This window comes from Bombina bombina, chromosome 11 (genome assembly GCF_027579735.1).
Source record: "Bombina bombina isolate aBomBom1 chromosome 11, aBomBom1.pri, whole genome shotgun sequence".
Taxonomy (NCBI): Eukaryota; Metazoa; Chordata; class Amphibia; order Anura; family Bombinatoridae; genus Bombina; species Bombina bombina.
This window is the reverse complement of record NC_069509.1, coordinates 7,838,432-7,859,981: the sequence shown is the minus strand read 5'-3', so window position 1 is coordinate 7,859,981 and position 21,550 is coordinate 7,838,432. Positions and strand designations below refer to the sequence as shown.

At 49.0% G+C, this 21,550-nt stretch overlaps 1 protein-coding gene across 2 annotated transcripts in view; it reads left to right on the top strand.

Moving 5' to 3' along the window:
• Positions 1-21,550, top strand: part of LOC128641830 (smoothelin-like protein 1) — a 141,895-nt gene that overhangs the window by 89,889 nt on the left and 30,456 nt on the right. For both annotated transcript variants that reach the window (XM_053694380.1, XM_053694379.1), the window contains exons 6-9: positions 365-492; positions 3,906-4,002; positions 4,214-4,280; positions 4,373-4,439. In XM_053694380.1, the coding sequence (XP_053550355.1) occupies positions 365-492; positions 3,906-4,002; positions 4,214-4,280; positions 4,373-4,439 (359 nt within the window). The remainder of the gene's footprint in view (positions 1-364; positions 493-3,905; positions 4,003-4,213; positions 4,281-4,372; positions 4,440-21,550) is intronic.

Here is a 21,550-nt window from a genome sequence, read left to right as displayed (position 1 = left end):
ACACTACACCCCCAGACTACACTCCACCTACACCCCCACACTCACCTTCTATATTACGCTTTACACACTAATTTCCCCTCTCACCCTCTACTATACCCCCTACACTACACTTCCTAACACTCACCCTACATAGCCCTCACATTAAATCGCCTCAACTCATCCCACTCTGCAGCAACCCAATACTACTTCCCTACACCTCACTAACCTTATTTAATCCCCCTAAACTCACCCACACTTACCCCCATATCCAACATTTTGTCACTTACCCCCTATCTCACCATCATCCCACATATACTGTATCAAGCTGTTATGTATGCTCCCCATCCCACAATACACTGTGTCTTTCCTGTCTCCCTCCCTACAGGGGGAAGTGAAGGAACTAGGCCTCCTGCAGGCAGATCTCCGTACGGCTGTGTCGGTAGCTGAGAGATTTCGGGCAGAGGCTCAGGAGAAACTGGAAGCTGTTGAGAAAGAGAACCGGAAACTGAAAGGGTAAGATTAACTGGGGTGAAATATATGGGGTGAGGATCACAGGGAAGAAGCCAAGAGACCAAGAGAACAGGTAAGAAGAGGGAAAAGCAGAGGGAGAGAATGGCTGAGAGCCACAGGAGATGTCAGAGATGGGTTGTGGCTTCAACAAATATCTCTAGAAGAGCTGGATATGTGACCTGGGCTACTCATACACTACTTCCCACCAGTATAGTACATCCCCAGGGACAAGTGTTTATAGATCAAGCGAAAATAGGAGGGTATAACTGTAGCAGGTTTCAATGGAAATGATAGGAAGTGTGTTTTATGGGACAAATTGAACAGGTTTAAGGTTGCACTTCTCTGTCTGTGCCTAAATCTCTGCTTTACTTCAGATCATCAATTCACTCTCATGTTCTTGTTAACATCACCTATGCTGAGATACTGTAGTTCCTTCAGTCTGATAGAAACACTCACACACTGGTTGTGCTCTCATGTTCTCGTTAACATCACCTATGCTGAGATACTGTAGTTCCTTCAGTCTGATAGAAACACTCACACACTGGTTGTGCTCTCATGTTCTCGTTAACATCACCTATGCTGAGATACTGTAGTTCCTTCAGTCTGATAGAAACACTCACACACTGGTTGTGCTCTCATGTTCTCGTTAACATCACCTATGCTGAGATACTGTAGTTCCTTCAGTCTGATAGAAACACTCACACACTGGTTGTGCTCTTGTGTTCTTGTTAACATCACCTATGCTGAGATACTGTAGTTCCTTCAGTCTGATAGAAACACTCACACACTGGTTGTTCTCTCATGTTCTCGTTAACATCAACTATGCTGAGATACTGTAGTTCCTTCAGTCTGATAGAAACACTCACACACTGGTTGTGCTCTCATGTTCTCGTTAACATCAACTATGCTGAGATACTGTAGTTCCTTCAGTCTGATAGAAACACTCACACACTGGTTGTGCTCTCATTTTCTTGTTAACATCAGCTATGCTGAGATACTGTAGTTCCTTCAGTCTGATAGAAACACTCACTCACTGGTTGTGCTCTCGTGTTCTCATTAACATCACCTATGCTGAGATACTGTAGTTCCTTCAGTCTGATAGAAACACTCACTCACTGGTTGTGCTCTCGTGTTCTTGTTAACATCACCTATGCTGAGATACTGTAGTTCCTTCAGTCTGATAGAAACACTCACACACTGGTTGTGCTCTCATGTTCTCGTTAACATCACCTATGCTGAGATACTGTAGTTCCTTCAGTCTGATAGAAACACTCACACACTGGTTGTGCTCTCATGTTCTTGTTAACATCACCTATGCTGAGATACTGTAGTTCCTTCAGTCTGATAGAAACACTCACACACTGGTTGTGCTCTCATATTCTCGTTAACATCACCTATGCTGAGATACTTTAGTTCCTTCAGTCTGATAAAAACACTCACTCACTGGTTGTGCTCTCATGTTCTCGTTAACATCACCTATGCTGAGATACTTTAGTTCCTTCAGTCTGATAAAAACACTCACACACTGGTTGTGCTCTTGTGTTCTTGTTAATATCACCTATGCTGAGATACTGTAGTTCCTTCAGTCTGATAGAAACACACACTCACTGATTGTGCTCTCGTGTTCTCGTTAACATCACCTATGCTGAGATACTGTAGTTCCTTCAGTCTGATAGAAACTCTCACACACTGTTGTGCTCTCATATTCTCGTTAACATCACCTATGCTGAGATACTGTAGTTCCTTCAGTCTGATAGAAACACTCACACACTGGTTGTGCTCTCATGTTCTCGTTAACATCACCTATGCTGAGATACTGTAGTTCCTTCAGTCTGATAAAAACACTCACACACTGGTTGTGCTCTCATGTTCTCGTTAACATCACCTATGCTGAGATACTGTAGTTCCTTCAGTCTGATAAAAACACTCACTCACTGGTTGTGCTCTCGTGTTCTCGTTAACATCACCTATGCTGAGATACTGTAGTTCCTTCAGTCTGATAGAAACACTCACACACTGGTTGTGCTCTCATGTTCTTGTTAACATCACCTATGCTGAGATACTGTAGTTCCTTCAGTCTGATAGAAACACTCACACACTGGTTGTGCTCTCATGTTCTCGTTAACATCACCTATGCTGAGATACTGTAGTTCCTTCAGTCTGATAGAAACACTCACACACTGGTTGTGCTCTTGTGTTCTTGTTAACATCACCTATGCTGAGATACTGTAGTTCCTTCAGTCTGATCGAAACACTCACTCACTGGTTGTGCTCTCATGTTCTCGTTAACATCACCTATGCTGAGATACTGTAGTTCCTTCAGTCTGATAGAAACACTCACACACTGGTTGTGCTCTCATGTTCTTGTTAACATCACCTTTGCTGAGATACTGTAGTTCCTTCAGTCTGATAAAAACACTCACACACTGGTTGTGCTCTCATGTTCTCGTTAACATCACCTATGCTGAGATACTGTAGTTCCTTCAGTCTGATAAAAACACTCACACACTGGTTGTGCTCTCATGTTCTCGTTAACATCACCTATGCTGAGATACTGTAGTTCCTTCAGTCTGATAGAAACACACACTCACTGATTGTGCTCTCGTGTTCTCGTTAACATCACCTATGCTGAGATACTGTAGTTCCTTCAGTCTGATAGAAACTCTCACACACTGTTGTGCTCTCATATTCTCGTTAACATCACCTATGCTGAGATACTGTAGTTCCTTCAGTCTGATAGAAACACTCACACACTGGTTGTGCTCTCATGTTCTCGTTAACATCACCTATGCTGAGATACTGTAGTTCCTTCAGTCTGATAGAAACACTCACACACTGGTTGTGCTCTCATGTTCTCGTTAACATCACCTATGCTGAGATACTGTAGTTACGTATTAATGACCCTTTCTAGCAGCCCAATGTGACCTTTCTGCCTATACCTGCAGTAGTGGGTATCTGAAACAGGTTGGCCCAGCTCCTAGGGTGGCCACCAAATTAGATAACACCTCCTTCTTTTCTGCCTATCAAGAAGTTCAGTTCCTCTAGTCTTGTAAGGGTAGTTGACATGTGGCACCTGAGTGGGTCACATGTGGGCAGAAGTTCTAACCACACCTTTCTTTACCTTCAGCGGTTCACCTCTGTTTCATGTTGGCTCAGCCAATGTCTGACATGTGGATCTTTATTTCTTTGTGTTGATTTTGTTGATGTAAACTAAACCTTATTTGCTGATTTATTTTGCTACAGAGTTAATAGGATGAATTGTGATAATTTGGGGGAATGTTTTATGTTATAATCTTGTGTTCGATAATCTCAGTGAAATCTTAGTTTAGTCAAAACGTTAATACAATTTTTGCCTGTTTTGAAGTTTTTTTACTGTAATAAAATTCAAACCTGTAAAACATCTTCTTACCCGACAGATCAGACCAAGTGGACTGGAGAACGTCTAGTACCCTGAATGGCAACTCCCAGGGATATCACAGTCTGCCCCGCGGGGTTATTCTCTCCTCACGGAGGGTAAGAACACTATACAGCTCTCATTGTGCCTTACCTAATACCCCCATGATTCACTGCCCGCTGAACTTTTACCTGACCCCTAAACACCTAAACATTCACCTCACTGGCCCCTTAGTTACAACCTCACTGGCCCCAGACCTCTAACTGACCCCTGACCTCTTACTTCATTGACCCCCTGATTGGGCCACTGATCTTGCATTATTGATTTTAGGACAACATTGTGAAGTCCAGTAGCCTGATGAGTGTACCCCCAACACAAGGATTCTCTCAGCAACCAGGTGAGCCAATCATAACTTGCAGGTGTAAGTACAAGCACATATATGCTCCTGTATGTTTGCTGAATCAGATGGACTGCATTTGTCTTTTGCAGATGTGGGATCAGCACGGAGAGAGAGGAGAGGAAGCCTGGAAACATTATTAAATGAACCCAAAGCCACGTATGTTTACTGTGTATGCCTACACTGAGCTCCCTTTCTAATTCTATTCTCATGTGAGTTTTTTGTCTGACTCTATACACCAGCTGTAAACTTCCTCTTTAACTCTATACACCAGCTTTGAACTTCTAATCTGACTCTATACACCAGCTGTGAACTTCTAATCTGACTCTATACAACAGCTGAGAACTTTCCCTCTGACTCTATACACCAGCTGTAATTCCAATCTGACTCTATACACCAGCTGTAAACTTCCAATCTGACTCTATACACCAGCTGTGAACTTCGCCTCTGACTCTGTACAGCAGCTTTAAACTTTCTCTCTGCCTCTATACACCAGCTGAGAACTTTCTATACGACTCTGTACATCAGCTTTAAACTTCCTCTCTGACTGCAACTTTCTTTCTGACTCTGAATCTTTACACCAGCTGTAAACTTCCCATCTCACTATAAACACCAGCTGGGAACTTCGCCTCTGACTCTGTACACCAGCTTTAAACCTCCTCTCTGCCTCTATACACCAGCTATGAAAGTCCTATCTGACTCTGTACACCAGCTGTAAACTTCCTCTCTAAATCTATACACCAGCTTTGAGCTCCCATTCTGGCCATTTACACCAGCTGTGAACTTCCCATCTCATTCCATAAACAAGCTGTAAACTTCCTCTCTGACTCTATACACCAGCTTTGAACTTTCCATCTGACTCTGTACATCAGCTTTGAACTTCCAATCTGATTCTGTACACCAACTGTACACTTCTTTGACTCTATACACCAACTGTGAGCTCCCTCTCTGAATTTATACACCAGCTGTAAACTTCCCATCTGACAATATACACCAGCTGTAAACTTCCCATCTGACTCTATAAACCAGCTGTAAATTTCCTCTCTGACTCTATAAACCAGCTGTAAATTTCCTATCTGACTCTATACTTCAGCTGTGAACTTCCTATTTGACCCTATACACCAGCTGTAAGCTTCCAATCTGACTCTATTCACCAGCTGTAAATTTCCTCTCTGACTCTATACATCAGATTTAAACTACCCATCTCACTCTATACATCACTTGTAAACCTTATTTCTGACTCTATACACCAGCTGTGAATTTCTTATTTGACTCTATACACCAGCTGTAAACTTCCATCTGACTCTATACACCAGCTATGAACTTCCTATCTGACTCTATACACCAGCTGTAAGCTTCCCATCTAAATCTATACACCATCTGTAAATTTCCCATCTGCCTCTATACACCAGCTGTAATCTTCCCACCTGACTCTATACACCAGCTGTAAACTTCCCATCTCACTCTATACATCACTTGTAAACCTTCTCTCTGACTCTATACTCCAGCTTTGAACTTCCTATCTGCCTCTAACTTTCCACCTGACTCTTTACACCAGCTGTAAATTTCCTCTCTGAATCTATACACCAGCTGTGAACTTCACATCTGACTCCATCTTTCTTTCTGACTCTGAATCTTTACACCAGCTGTAAACTTTCCATCTCACTATATACACCAGCTGTGAACTTCCTATCTGACTCTGTACACCAGCTGTAAACTTCCTCTCTACATCTATACACCAGCTGTGAGCTCCCATTCTAGCCATTTACACCAGCTGTTAACTTCCCATATGATTCCATAAACCAGCTGTAATCTTCCTCTCTGACACTATACACCAGCTGTAAACTTCACATCTGACTCCAACTTTCTTTCTGACTCTGAATCTTTACACCAGCTGTAAACTTCCCATCTCACTATATACACCAGCTGTGAACTTCCTATCTGACTCTGTACACCAGCTGTAAACTTCCTCTCTACATCTATACACCAGCTGTGAGCTCCCATTCTGGCCATTTACACCAGCTGTGAACTTCCCATCTGATTCCATAAACAAGCTGTAAACTTCCTCTCTGACTCTATACACCAGCTTTGAACTTTCCATCTGACTCTTTACATCAGCTTTGAACTTCCCATCTGATTCTGTACACCAGCTGTACACTTATTTGACTCTATACACCAGCTGTGAGCTCCCTCTCTGAATTTATACACCAGCTGTAAACTTCCCATCTGACTCTATACACCAGCTGTAAACTTCCCATCTGACTCTATACACCAGCTGAAAACGTCCTCTCTAACAATATACACCAGCTGTACACTTCCCATCTGACTCTATACACCAGCTGTAAATTTCCTCTCTGAATATACACCAGCTGTAAACTTCCCATCTGACTCTATAAACCAGCTGTAAATTTCCTCTCTGAATATACACAAGCTGTAAACTTCCTCTCTGACTCTATACATCAGCTGTTAGATTTCTATCTGACTCTATACACCAGCTGTAAATTTCCTCTCTGAATATACACCAGCTGTAAACTTCCCATCTGACTCTATAAACCAGCTGTAAGCTTTCCATTTGACTCAATACACCAGCTGTGAACTTACTATTTGACTCTATACACCAGCTGCAAGCTTCCAATATGACTCTATGCACCAGCTGTAAATTTCCTCTCTGACTCTATACACCAGATGTAAACTTCCCATCTCACTGTATACATCACTTGTAAACCTTTTTTCTGACTCTATACACCAGCTGTGAACTTCTTATTTGAATCTATACACCAGATATGAACTTCCTATCTTACTCTATACATCAGCTGTAAACATCCCATCTAAATCTATACACCGTCTGTAAACTTCCCATCTGACTCTATACACCAGCTGTAATCTTCCCACCTGACTCTATACACCAGATGTAAACTTCCCATCTCACTCTATACATCACTTGTAAACCTTCTCTCTGACTCTATACACCAGCTTTAAACTTCCTATCTGACTCTAAATTTCCATCTGACTCTTTACACCAGCTGTAAACTTCCTCTCTGAATCTATACACCAGCTGTAAACTTCCCATATGATTCCAAAAACAGCTGTAAACTTCCTCTCTGACACTATACACCAGCTGTAAACTTCACATCTGACTCTATACACCAGCTGTAAACCTCCTCTCTGACTCTCTACACCAGCTGTAATCTTCCCATCTCACTCTATACACCAGCTGTGAACTTGCTATCTGACGCTATAAATCAGCTGTAGATTTCCTATCTGAATCTACACACCAGCTGTGAACTTCCTATCTGACTCTATACATCAGCTGTAAACTTTCCATCTGACTCTATAAATCAGCTGTAAATTTCCTCCCTGACTCTTTACACCAGCTGTAAATTCCCATCTCACTCTATACACCAGCTGTGAACTTGCTATCTGACGCTATAAATCAGCTGTAGATTTCCTATCTGAATCTACACACCAGCTGTGAACTTCTTCTCTCACTCTATACACCAGCTGTAAATTTCCCATCTTGCTTCCCTATTAACCGGTTGGGAGATCTTTGTTTGACCCTATACACCAGTTGTAAGTTCTGTCTTTAACCCAGCACATTAGCACTGTGCTCTCTGACAAACCCTGTACACCAGCACTGAGCTCCCTGACTAACCCTGTACACCAGCACTAAGCTCCCTGACTAACCCTGTACACCAGCACTAAGCTCCCTGACTAACCCTGTACATCAGCACTGAGCTCCCTGACTAACCCAGTACCTCAGCACTGAGCTCCCTGACTAACACTGTACACCAGTACTGAGCTCCCTGACTAACCCTGTACACCAGCACTGAGCTCCCTGACTAACCCTGTACACCAGCACTGAGCTCCTTTACTAACCCTGTACACCAGCACTAATCTCCCTGACTAACCCTGTACACCAGCACTGAGCTCCCTGACTAACCCTGTACCTCAGCACTAATCTCGCTGACTAACACTGTACCTCAGCACCGAGCTCCCTGACTAACCCTGTACAGTAGCACTGAGCTCCCTTACTAACCCTGTACACTAGCACTAATCTCCCTGACTAACCCTGTACACCAGCACTAATCTCCCTTACTAACCCTGTACAGTACCAATGAGCTCCCTGACTAACCCTGTACACCAGCACTGAGCTCTCTGACTAACGCTGTACACCAGCACTAATCTTCCTGACTAACCCTGTACACCAGCACTGACTTCTCTGACTAACACTGTATACCAGCACTGAGCTCCCTGACTAACCCTGCACTGAGCTCCCTGACTAACCCTGTACACCAGCACTGAGCTCCCTGACTAACCCTGCACTGAGCTCCCTGACTAACCCTGTACACCAGCACTGAGCTCCCTGACTAACCCTGTACACCAGCACTGAGCTCCCTGACTAACCTGTACACCAGCACTAAGCTCCCTGACTAACCCTGTACATCAGCACTGAGCTCCCTGACTAACCCTGTACCTCAGCACTGAGCTCCCTGACTAACACTGTACACCAGCACTGAGCTCCCTGACTAACCCTGTACACCAGCACTGAGCTCCTTTACTAACCCTGTACACCAGCACTAATCTCCCTGACTAACCCTGTACCTCAGCACTGAGCTCCCTGACTAACCCTGTACACCAGCACTGAGCTCCCTGACTAACCCTGTACACCAGCACTGAGCTCCTTTACTAACCCTGTACACCAGCACTAATCTCCCTGACTAACCCTGTACACCAGCACTGAGCTCCCTGACAAACCCTGTACCTCAGCACTAATCTCGCTGACTAACACTGTACCTCAGCACCGAGCTCCCTGACTAACCCTGTACAGTAGCACTGAGCTCCCTTACTAACCCTGTACACTAGCACTAATCTCCCTGACTAACCCTGTACATCAGCACTAATCTCCCTTACTAACCCTGTACAGTACCAATGAGCTCCCTGACTAACCCTGTACACCAGCACTGAGCTCTCTGACTAACCCTGTACCTCAGCACTGAGCTCCCTCACTAATCCTGTACCTCAGCACTGAGCTCTCTGACTAACCCTGTACCTCAGCACTGAGCTCCCTGACTAACCCTGTACCTCAGCACTGAGCTCCCTCACTAACACTGTACACCAGCACTGAGCTCCCTGACTAACCCTGTACACCAGCACTAATCTCCCTGACTAACCCTGTACACCAGCACTGAGCTCCCTCACTAACCCTGTACCTCAGCACCGAGCTCCCTGACTAACCCTGTACACCAGCACTGAGCTCCCTGACTAACCCTGTACACCAGCACTGAGCTCCCTGACTAACACTGTACACCAGCACTGAGCTCCCTGACTAACCCTGTACACCAGCACTGAGCTCCCTGACTAACCCTGTACACCAGCACTGAGCTCCCTGACTAACCCTGTACACCAGCACTGAGCTCCCTGACTAACCCTGTACACCAGCACTGAGCTCCCTGACTAACCCTGTACATCAGCACTGAGCTCCCTGACTAACCCTGTACACCAGCACTGAGTTCCCTGACTAACCCTGTACACCAGCACTAATCTCCCTGACTAACCCTGTACACCAGCACTGAGCTCCCTCAATAACCCTGTACCTCAGCACCGAGCTCCCTAACTAACCCTGTACACCAGCACTGAGCTCCTTGACTAACCCTGTACACCAGCACTGAGCTCCCTGACTTACCCTGTACACCAGCACTGAGCTCCCTGACTAACCCTGTACACCAGCACTGAGCTCCCTGACTAACCCTGCACTGAGCTCCCTGACTAACCCTGTATACCAGCACTGAGCTCCCTGACTAACCCTGCACTGAGCTCCCTGACTAACCCTGTACACCAGCACTGAGCTCCCTGACTAACCCTGTACACCAGCACTGAGCTCCTTTACTAACCCTGTACACCAGCAGTAATCTCCCTGACTAACCCTGTACACCAGCACTGAGCTCCCTGACTAACCCTGTACCTCAGCACTAATCTCGCTGACTAACACTGTACCTCAGCACCGAGCTCCCTGACTAACCCTGTACAGTAGCACTGAGCTCCCTTACTAACCCTGTACACCAGCACTAATCTCCCTGACTAACCCTGTACAGTAGCACTGAGCTCCCTGACAAACCCTGTACCTCAGCACTGAGCTCACTGACTAACCCTGTACACCAGCACTGAGCTCCCTTACTAACCCTGTACACCAGCACTGAGCTCTCTGACTAACCCTGTACACCAGCACTAATCTCACTGACTAACCCTGTACACCAGCACTAATCTCCCTGACTAACCCTGTACACCAGCACTGAGCGCCCTTACTAACCCTGTACACCAGCACTAATCTCCCTGACTAACCCTGTACACCAGCACTGACTTCTCTGACTAACACTGTACACCAGCACTGAGCTCCCTGACTAACCCTGCACTGAGCTCCCTGACTAACCCTGTACACCAGCACTGAGCTCCCTGACTAACCATGTACACCAGCACTGAGCTTCCTGACTAACCCTGTACACCAGCACTAATCTCCCTGACTAACCCTGTACACCAGCACTGAGCGCCCTTACTAACCCTGTACACCAGCACTAATCTCCAATACTAACCATGTACACCAGCACTGAGCTCCCTGACTAACCCTGTACACCAGCACTAATCTCCCTGACTAACCCTGTACACCAGCACTAATCTCCCTGACTAACCCTGTACAGTACCAATGAGCTCCCTGACTAACCCTGTACACCAGCACTAATCTCCCTGACTAACCCTGTACCTCAGCACCGAGCTCCCTGACTAACCCTGTACACCAGCACTGAGCTCTCTGACTAACCCTGTACACCAGCACTGAGCTCTCTGACTAACCCTGTACACCAGCACTAAGCTTCCTGACTAACCCTGTACACCAGCACTTAGCTCCCTGACTAACCCTGTACACCAGCACTAATCTCCCTGACTAACCCTGTACACCAGCACTGAGCTCCCTGACTAACCCTGTACACCAGCACTGAGCTCCCTGACTAACCCTGTACACCAGCACTGAGCTCCCTGACTAACCCTGTACACCAGCACTAATCTCCCTGACTAACCCTGTACACCAGTACTGATTTCCCTGACTAACCCTGTACAGTAGCACTGAGCTCCCTTACTAACCCTGTACACCAGCACTAATCTCCCTGACTAACCCTGTACACCAGCACTAATCTCTCTGACTAACCCTGTACACCAGCACTGAGCTCCCTGACAAACCCTGTACCTCAGCACTGAGCTCCCTGACTAACCCTGTACACCAGCACTGAGCTCCCTGACTAACCCTGTACACCAGCACTAATCTCCCTGACTAACCCTGTACACCAGCACTGACTTCTCTGACAAACACTGTACACCAGCACTGAGCTCCCTGACTAACCCTGCACTGAGCTCCCTGACTAACCCTGTACACCAGCACTGAGCTCCCTGACGAACCCTGTACACCAGCACTGAGCTCCCTGACTAACCCTGTACACCAGCACTAATCTCCCTGACTAACCCTGTACACCAGCACTGAGCGCCCTTACTAACCCTGTACACCAGCACTGAGCTCCCTGACTAACCCTGTACACCAGCACTGAGCTCTCTGACTAACCCTGTACACCAGCACTAATCTCCCTGACTAACCATGTACACCAGCACTGAGCTCCCTGACTAACCCTGTACACCAGCACTAATCTCCCTGACTAACCCTGTACACCAGCACTAATCTCCCTGACTAACCCTGTACAGTACCAATGAGCTCCCTGACTAACCCTGTACACCAGTACTAATCTCCCTGACTAACCCTGTACCTCAGCACTGAGCTCCCTGACTAACCCTGTACACCAGCACTGAGCTCCCTGACTAACCGTGTACACCAGCACTGAGCTCCCTGAATAACCCTGTACACCAGCACTGAGCTCCCTGACTAACCCTGTACACCAATACTGAGCTCCCTGACTAACCCTTTACACCAGCACTGAGCTCCCTGACTAACCCTGTACACCAGCACTGAGCTCCCTGACTAACCCTGTACACCAGCACTGAGCTCTCTGACTAACCCTGTACACCAGCACTGAGCTCTCTGACTAACCCTGTACACCAGCACTGAGCTCCCTGACTAACCCTGTACACCAGCACTGAGCTCCCTGACTAACCCTGTACACCAGCACTGAGCTCTCTGACTTACACTGTACACCAGCACTGAGCTCCCTGACTAACCTTGTACACCAGCACTGAGCTCTCTGACTAACCCTGTACCTCAGCACTGAGCTCCCTGACTAACCCTGTACATCAGCACTGAGCTCTCTAACTAACCCTGTACCTCAGCACTGAACTCCCTGACTAACCCTGTACATCAGCACTGAGCTCCCTGACTAACCCTGTACACCAGCACTGAGCTCTCTGACTAAACCTGTACCTCAGCACTGAGCTCCCTGACTAACCCTGTACACCAGCACTGAGCTCCCTGACTAACCCTGTACCTCAGCACTGAGCTCCCTGACTAACCCTGTACATCAGCACTGAGCTCTCTGACTAACCCTGTACCTCAGCACTGAGCTCCCTGACTAACACTGTACACCAGCACTGAGCTCCCTGACTAACCCTATACCTCAGCACTGAGCTCCCTGACTAACACTGTACACCAGCACTGAGCTCTCTGACTAACCCTGTACACAAGCACTGAGCTCCCTGACTAACCCTGTACATCAGCACTGAGCTCCCTGACTAACCCTGTACATCAGCACTGAGCTCTCTGACTAACCCTGTACCTCAGCATTGAGCTCCCTGACTAACCCTGTACACCAGCACTGAGCTCCCTGACTAACTGTGTACCTCAGCACTGAGCTCCCTGACTAACCCTGTACACCAGCACTGAGCTCCCTGACTAACCCTGTACATCAGCACTGAGCTCTCTGACTAACCCTGTACACCAGCACTGAGCTCTCTGACTAACCCTGTACACCAGTACTGAGCTCTCTGACTAACCCTGTACACCAGCACTAATCTCCCTGACTAACCCTGTACACCAGCACTGAGATCTCTGACTAAGTAACCCTCTACACCAGCACTGAGCTCCCTGACTAACCCTGTACACCAGCACTGAGCTCCCTGACTAACCCTGTACTGAGCTCCCTGACTAACCCTGTACACCAGCACTGAGCTCCCTGACTAACCCTGTACACCAGCACTGAGCTCCCTGACTAACCCTGTACACCAGCACTAATCTCCCTGACTAACCCTGTACACCAGCACTGAGCTCCCTGACTAACCCTGTACACCAGCACTGAGCTCCCTGACTAACCCTGTACCTCAGCACTGAGCTCCCTGACTAACCCTGTACACCAGCACTAATCTCCCTGACTAACCCTGTACACCAGCACTGAGCTCCCTGACTAACCCTGTACCTAAGCACTGAGCTCCCTGACTAACCCTGTACATCAGCACTGAGCTCTCTGACTAACCCTGTACCTCAGCACTGAGCTCCCTGACTAACACTGTACACCAGCACTGAGCTCCCTGACTAACCCTGTACCTCAGCACTGAGCTCCCTGACTAACACTGTACACCAGCACTGAGCTCTCTGACTAACCCTGTACACCAGCACTGAGCTCCCTGACTAACCCTGTACATCAGCACTGAGCTCCCTGACTAACCCTGTACACCAGCACTAAGCTCCCTGACTAACCCTGTACACCAGCACTAATCTCCCTGACTAACCCTGTACACCAGCACTGAGCTCCCTGACTAACCCTGTACCTCAGCACTAATCTCGCTGACTAACACTGTACCTCAGCACCGAGCTCCCTGACTAACCCTGTACAGTAGCACTGAGCTCCCTTACTAACCCTGTACACCAGCACTAATCTCCCTGACTAACCCTGTACAGTAGCACTGAGCTCCCTGACAAACCCTGTACCTCAGCACTGAGCTCACTGACTAACCCTGTACACCAGCACTGAGCTCCCTTACTAACCCTGTACACCAGCACTGAGCTCTCTGACTAACCCTGTACACCAGCACTAATCTCACTGACTAACCCTGTACACCAGCACTAATCTCCCTGACTAACCCTGTACACCAGCACTGAGCGCCCTTACTAACCCTGTACACCAGCACTAATCTCCCTGACTAACCCTGTACACCAGCACTGACTTCTCTGACTAACACTGTACACCAGCACTGAGCTCCCTGACTAACCCTGCACTGAGCTCCCTGACTAACCCTGTACACCAGCACTGAGCTCCCTGACTAACCCTGTACACCAGCACTGAGCTCCCTGACTAACCCTGTACACCAGCACTAATCTCCCTGACTAACCCTGTACACCAGCACTGAGCGCCCTTACTAACCCTGTACACCAGCACTAATCTCCAATACTAACCATGTACACCAGCACTGAGCTCCCTGACTAACCCTGTACACCAGCACTAATCTCCCTGACTAACCCTGTACACCAGCACTAATCTCCCTGACTAACCCTGTACAGTACCAATGAGCTCCCTGACTAACCCTGTACACCAGCACTAATCTCCCTGACTAACCCTGTACCTCAGCACCGAGCTCCCTGACTAACCCTGTACACCAGCACTGAGCTCTCTGACTAACCCTGTACACCAGCACTGAGCTCTCTGACTAACCCTGTACACCAGCACTAAGCTTCCTGACTAACCCTGTACACCAGCACTTAGTTCCCTGACTAACCCTGTACACCAGCACTAATCTCCCTGACTAACCCTGTACACCAGCACTGAGCTCCCTGACTAACCCTGTACACCAGCACTGAGCTCCCTGACTAACCCTGTACACCAGCACTGAGCTCCCTGACTAACCCTGTACACCAGCACTAATCTCCCTGACTAACCCTGTACACCAGTACTGATTTCCCTGACTAACCCTGTACAGTAGCACTGAGCTCCCTTACTAACCCTGTACACCAGCACTAATCTCCCTGACTAACCCTGTACACCAGCACTAATCTCTCTGACTAACCCTGTACACCAGCACTGAGCTCCCTGACAAACCCTGTACCTCAGCACTGAGCTCCCTGACTAACCCTGTACACCAGCACTGAGCTCCCTGACTAACCCTGTACACCAGCACTAATCTCCCTGACTAACCCTGTACACCAGCACTGACTTCTCTGACAAACACTGTACACCAGCACTGAGCTCCCTGACTAACCCTGCACTGAGCTCCCTGACTAACCCTGTACACCAGCACTGAGCTCCCTGACGAACCCTGTACACCAGCACTGAGCTCCCTGACTAACCCTGTACACCAGCACTAATCTCCCTGACTAACCCTGTACACCAGCACTGAGCGCCCTTACTAACCCTGTACACCAGCACTGAGCTCCCTGACTAACCCTGTACACCAGCACTGAGCTCTCTGACTAACCCTGTACACCAGCACTAATCTCCCTGACTAACCATGTACACCAGCACTGAGCTCCCTGACTAACCCTGTACACCAGCACTAATCTCCCTGACTAACCCTGTACACCAGCACTAATCTCCCTGACTAACCCTGTACAGTACCAATGAGCTCCCTGACTAACCCTGTACACCAGTACTAATCTCCCTGACTAACCCTGTACCTCAGCACTGAGCTCCCTGACTAACCCTGTACACCAGCACTGAGCTCCCTGACTAACCCTGTACACCAGCACTGAGCTCCCTGAATAACCCTGTACACCAGCACTGAGCTCCCTGACTAACCCTGTACACCAATACTGAGCTCCCTGACTAACCCTGTACACCAGCACTGAGCTCCCTGACTAACCCTGTACACCAGCACTGAGCTCCCTGACTAACCCTGTACACCAGCACTGAGCTCTCTGACTTACCCTATACACCAGCACTGAGCTCTCTGACTAACCCTGTACACCAGCACTGAGCTCCCTGACTAACCCTGTACACCAGCACTGAGCTCCCTGACTAACCCTGTACACCAGCACTGAGCTCTCTGACTTACACTGTACACCAGCACTGAGCTCCCTGACTAACCTTGTACACCAGCACTGAGCTCTCTGACTAACCCTGTACCTCAGCACTGAGCTCCCTGACTAACCCTGTACATCAGCACTGAGCTCTCTAACTAACCCTGTACCTCAGCACTGAGCTCCCTGACTAACCCTGTACATCAGCACTGAGCTCCCTGACTAACCCTGTACACCAGCACTGAGCTCTCTGACTAACCCTGTACATCAGCACTGAGCTCTCTGACTAACCCTGTACCTCAGCACTGAGCTCCCTGACTAACCCTGTACATCAGCACTGAGCTCTCTGACTAACCCTGTACCTCAGCACTGAGCTCCCTGACTAACACTGTACACCAGCACTGAGCTCCCTGACTAACCCTATACCTCAGCACTGAGCTCCCTGACTAACACTGTACACCAGCACTGAGCTCTCTGACTAACCCTGTACACCAGCACTGAGCTCCCTGACTAACCCTGTACATCAGCACTGAGCTCCCTGACTAACCCTGTACATCAGCACTGAGCTCTCTGACTAACCCTGTACCTCAGCATTGAGCTCCCTGACTAACCCTGTACACCAGCACTGAGCTCCCTGACTAACTGTGTACCTCAGCACTGAGCTCCCTGACTAACCCTGTACACCAGCACTGAGCTCCCTGACTAACCCTGTACATCAGCACTGAGCTCTCTGACTAACCCTGTACACCAGCACTGAGCTCTCTGACTAACCCTGTACACCAGTACTGAGCTCTCTGACTAACCCTGTACACCAGCACTAATCTCCCTGACTAACCCTGTACACCAGCACTGAGATCTCTGACTAAGTAACCCTCTACACCAGCACTGAGCTCCCTGACTAACCCTGTACACCAGCACTGAGCTCCCTGACTAACCCTGTACTGAGCTCCCTGACTAACCCTGTACACCAGCACTGAGCTCTCTGACTAACCCTGTACACCAGCACTGAGCTCCCTGACTAACCCTGTACACCAGCACTAATCTCCCTGACTAACCCTGTACACCAGCACTGAGCTCCCTGACTAACCCTGTACACCAGCACTGAGCTCCCTGACTAACCCTGTACCTCAGCACTGAGCTCCCTGACTAACCCTGTACACCAGCACTAATCTCCCTGACTAACCCTGTACACCAGCACTGAGCTCCCTGACTAACCCTGTACCTAAGCACTGAGCTCCCTGACTAACCCTGTACACCAGCACTGAGCTCCCTGACTAACCCTGTACCTCAGCACTGAGCTCCCTGACTAACACTGTACACCAGCACTGAGCTCCCTGACTAACCCTGTACCTCAGCACTGAGCTCCCTGACTAACACTGTACACCAGCACTGAGCTCTCTGACTAACCCTGTACACCAGAACTGAGCTCCCTGACTAACCCTGTACATCAGCACTGAGCTCCCTGACTAACCCTGTACACCAGCACTAAGCTCCCTGACTAACCCTGTACACCAGCACTAATCTCCCTGACTAACCCTGTACACCAGCACTAATCTCCCTGACTAACCCTGTACAGTACCAATGAGCTCCCTGACTAACCCTGTACACCAGTACTAATCTCCCTGACTAACCCTGTACCTCAGCACTGAGCTCCCTGACTAACCCTGTACACCAGCACTGAGCTCCCTGACTAACCGTGTACACCAGCACTGAGCTCCCTGAATAACCCTGTACACCAGCACTGAGCTCCCTGACTAACCCTGTACACCAATACTGAGCTCCCTGACTAACCCTTTACACCAGCACTGAGCTCCCTGACTAACCCTGTACACCAGCACTGAGCTCCCTGACTAACCCTGTACACCAGCACTGAGCTCTCTGACTTACCCTATACACCAGCACTGAGCTCTCTGACTAACCCTGTACACCAGCACTGAGCTCCCTGACTAACCCTGTACACCAGCACTGAGCTCCCTGACTAACCCTGTACACCAGCACTGAGCTCTCTGACTTACACTGTACACCAGCACTGAGCTCCCTGACTAACCTTGTACACCAGCACTGAGCTCTCTGACTAACCCTGTACCTCAGCACTGAGCTCCCTGACTAACCCTGTACATCAGCACTGAGCTCTCTAACTAACCCTGTACCTCAGCACTGAACTCCCTGACTAACCCTGTACATCAGCACTGAGCTCCCTGACTAACCCTGTACACCAGCACTGAGCTCTCTGACTAAACCTGTACCTCAGCACTGAGCTCCCTGACTAACCCTGTACACCAGCACTGAGCTCCCTGACTAACCCTGTACCTCAGCACTGAGCTCCCTGACTAACCCTGTACATCAGCACTGAGCTCTCTGACTAACCCTGTACCTCAGCACTGAGCTCCCTGACTAACACTGTACACCAGCACTGAGCTCCCTGACTAACCCTATACCTCAGCACTGAGCTCCCTGACTAACACTGTACACCAGCACTGAGCTCTCTGACTAACCCTGTACACAAGCACTGAGCTCCCTGACTAACCCTGTACATCAGCACTGAGCTCCCTGACTAACCCTGTACATCAGCACTGAGCTCTCTGACTAACCCTGTACCTCAGCATTGAGCTCCCTGACTAACCCTGTACACCAGCACTGAGCTCCCTGACTAACTGTGTACCTCAGCACTGAGCTCCCTGACTAACCCTGTACACCAGCACTGAGCTCCCTGACTAACCCTGTACATCAGCACTGAGCTCTCTGACTAACCCTGTACACCAGCACTGAGCTCTCTGACTAACCCTGTACACCAGTACTGAGCTCTCTGACTAACCCTGTACACCAGCACTAATCTCCCTGACTAACCCTGTACACCAGCACTGAGATCTCTGACTAAGTAACCCTCTACACCAGCACTGAGCTCCCTGACTAACCCTGTACACCAGCACTGAGCTCCCTGACTAACCCTGTACTGAGCTCCCTGACTAACCCTGTACACCAGCACTGAGCTCCCTGACTAACCCTGTACACCAGCACTGAGCTCCCTGACTAACCCTGTACACCAGCACTAATCTCCCTGACTAACCCTGTACACCAGCACTGAGCTCCCTGACTAACCCTGTACACCAGCACTGAGCTCCCTGACTAACCCTGTACCTCAGCACTGAGCTCCCTGACTAACCCTGTACACCAGCACTAATCTCCCTGACTAACCCTGTACACCAGCACTGAGCTCCCTGACTAACCCTGTACCTAAGCACTGAGCTCCCTGACTAACCCTGTACATCAGCACTGAGCTCTCTGACTAACCCTGTACCTCAGCACTGAGCTCCCTGACTAACACTGTACACCAGCACTGAGCTCCCTGACTAACCCTGTACCTCAGCACTGAGCTCCCTGACTAACACTGTACACCAGCACTGAGCTCTCTGACTAACCCTGTACACCAGCACTGAGCTCCCTGACTAACCCTGTACATCAGCACTGAGCTCCCTGACTAACCCTGTACACCAGCACTAAGCTCCCTGACTAACCCTGTACACCAGCACTAATCTCCCTGACTAACCCTGTACACCAGCACTGAGCTCCCTGACTAACCCTGTACCTCAGCACTAATCTCGCTGACTAACACTGTACCTCAGCACCGAGCTCCCTGACTAACCCTGTACAGTAGCACTGAGCTCCCTTACTAACCCTGTACACCAGCACTAATCTCCCTGACTAACCCTGTACAGTAGCACTGAGCTCCCTGACAAACCCTGTACCTCAGCACTGAGCTCACTGACTAACCCTGTACACCAGCACTGAGCTCCCTTACTAACCCTGTACACCAGCACTGAGCTCTCTGACTAACCCTGTACACCAGCACTAATCTCACTGACTAACCCTGTACACCAGCACTAATCTCCCTGACTAACCCTGTACACCAGCACTGAGCGCCCTTACTAACCCTGTACACCAGCACTAATCTCCCTGACTAACCCTGTACACCAGCACTGACTTCTCTGACTAACACTGTACACCAGCACTGAGCTCCCTGACTAACCCTGCACTGAGCTCCCTGACTAACCCTGTACACCAGCACTGAGCTCCCTGACTAACCCTGTACACCAGCACTGAGCTCCCTGACTAACCCTGTACACCAGCACTAATCTCCCTGACTAACCCTGTACACCAGCACTGAGCGCCCTTACTAACCCTGTACACCAGCACTAATCTCCAATACTAACCATGTACACCAGCACTGAGCTCCCTGACTAACCCTGTACACCAGCACTAATCTCCCTGACTAACCCTGTACACCAGCACTAATCTCCCTGACTAACCCTGTACAGTACCAATGAGCTCCCTGACTAACCCTGTACACCAGCACTAATCTCCCTGACTAACCCTGTACCTCAGCACCGAGCTCCCTGACTAACCCTGTACACCAGCACTGAGCTCTCTGACTAACCCTGTACACCAGCACTGAGCTCTCTGACTAACCCTGTACACCAGCACTAAGCTTCCTGACTAACCCTGTACACCAGCACTTAGTTCCCTGACTAACCCTGTACACCAGCACTAATCTCCCTGACTAACCCTGTACACCAGCACTGAGCTCCCTGACTAACCCTGTACACCAGCACTGAGCTCCCTGACTAACCCTGTACACCAGCACTGAGCTCCCTGACTAACCCTGTACACCAGCACTAATCTCCCTGACTAACCCTGTACACCAGTACTGATTTCCCTGACTAACCCTGTACAGTAGCACTGAGCTCCCTTACTAACCCTGTACACCAGCACTAATCTCCCTGACTAACCCTGTACACCAGCACTAATCTCTCTGACTAACCCTGTACACCAGCACTGAGCTCCCTGACTAACCCTGTACCTCAGCACTGAGCTCCCTGACTAACCCTGTACACCAGCACTGAGCTCCCTGACTAACCCTGTACACCAGCACTAATCTCCCTGACTAACCCTGTACACCAGCACTGACTTCTCTGACAAACACTGTACACCAGCACTGAGCTCCCTGACTAACCCTGCACTGAGCTCCCTGACTAACCCTGTACACCAGCACTGAGCTCCCTGACGAACCCTGTACACCAGCACTGAGCTCCCTGACTAACCCTGTACACCAGCACTAATCTCCCTGACTAACCCTGTACACCAGCACTGAGCGCCCTTACTAACCCTGTACACCAGCACTGAGCTCCCTGACTAACCCTGTACACCAGCACTGAGCTCTCTGACTAACCCTGTACACCAGCACTGATCTCCCTGACTAACCATGTACACCAGCACTGAGCTCCCTGACTAACCCTGTACACCAGCACTAATCTCCCTGACTAACCCTGTACACCAGCAC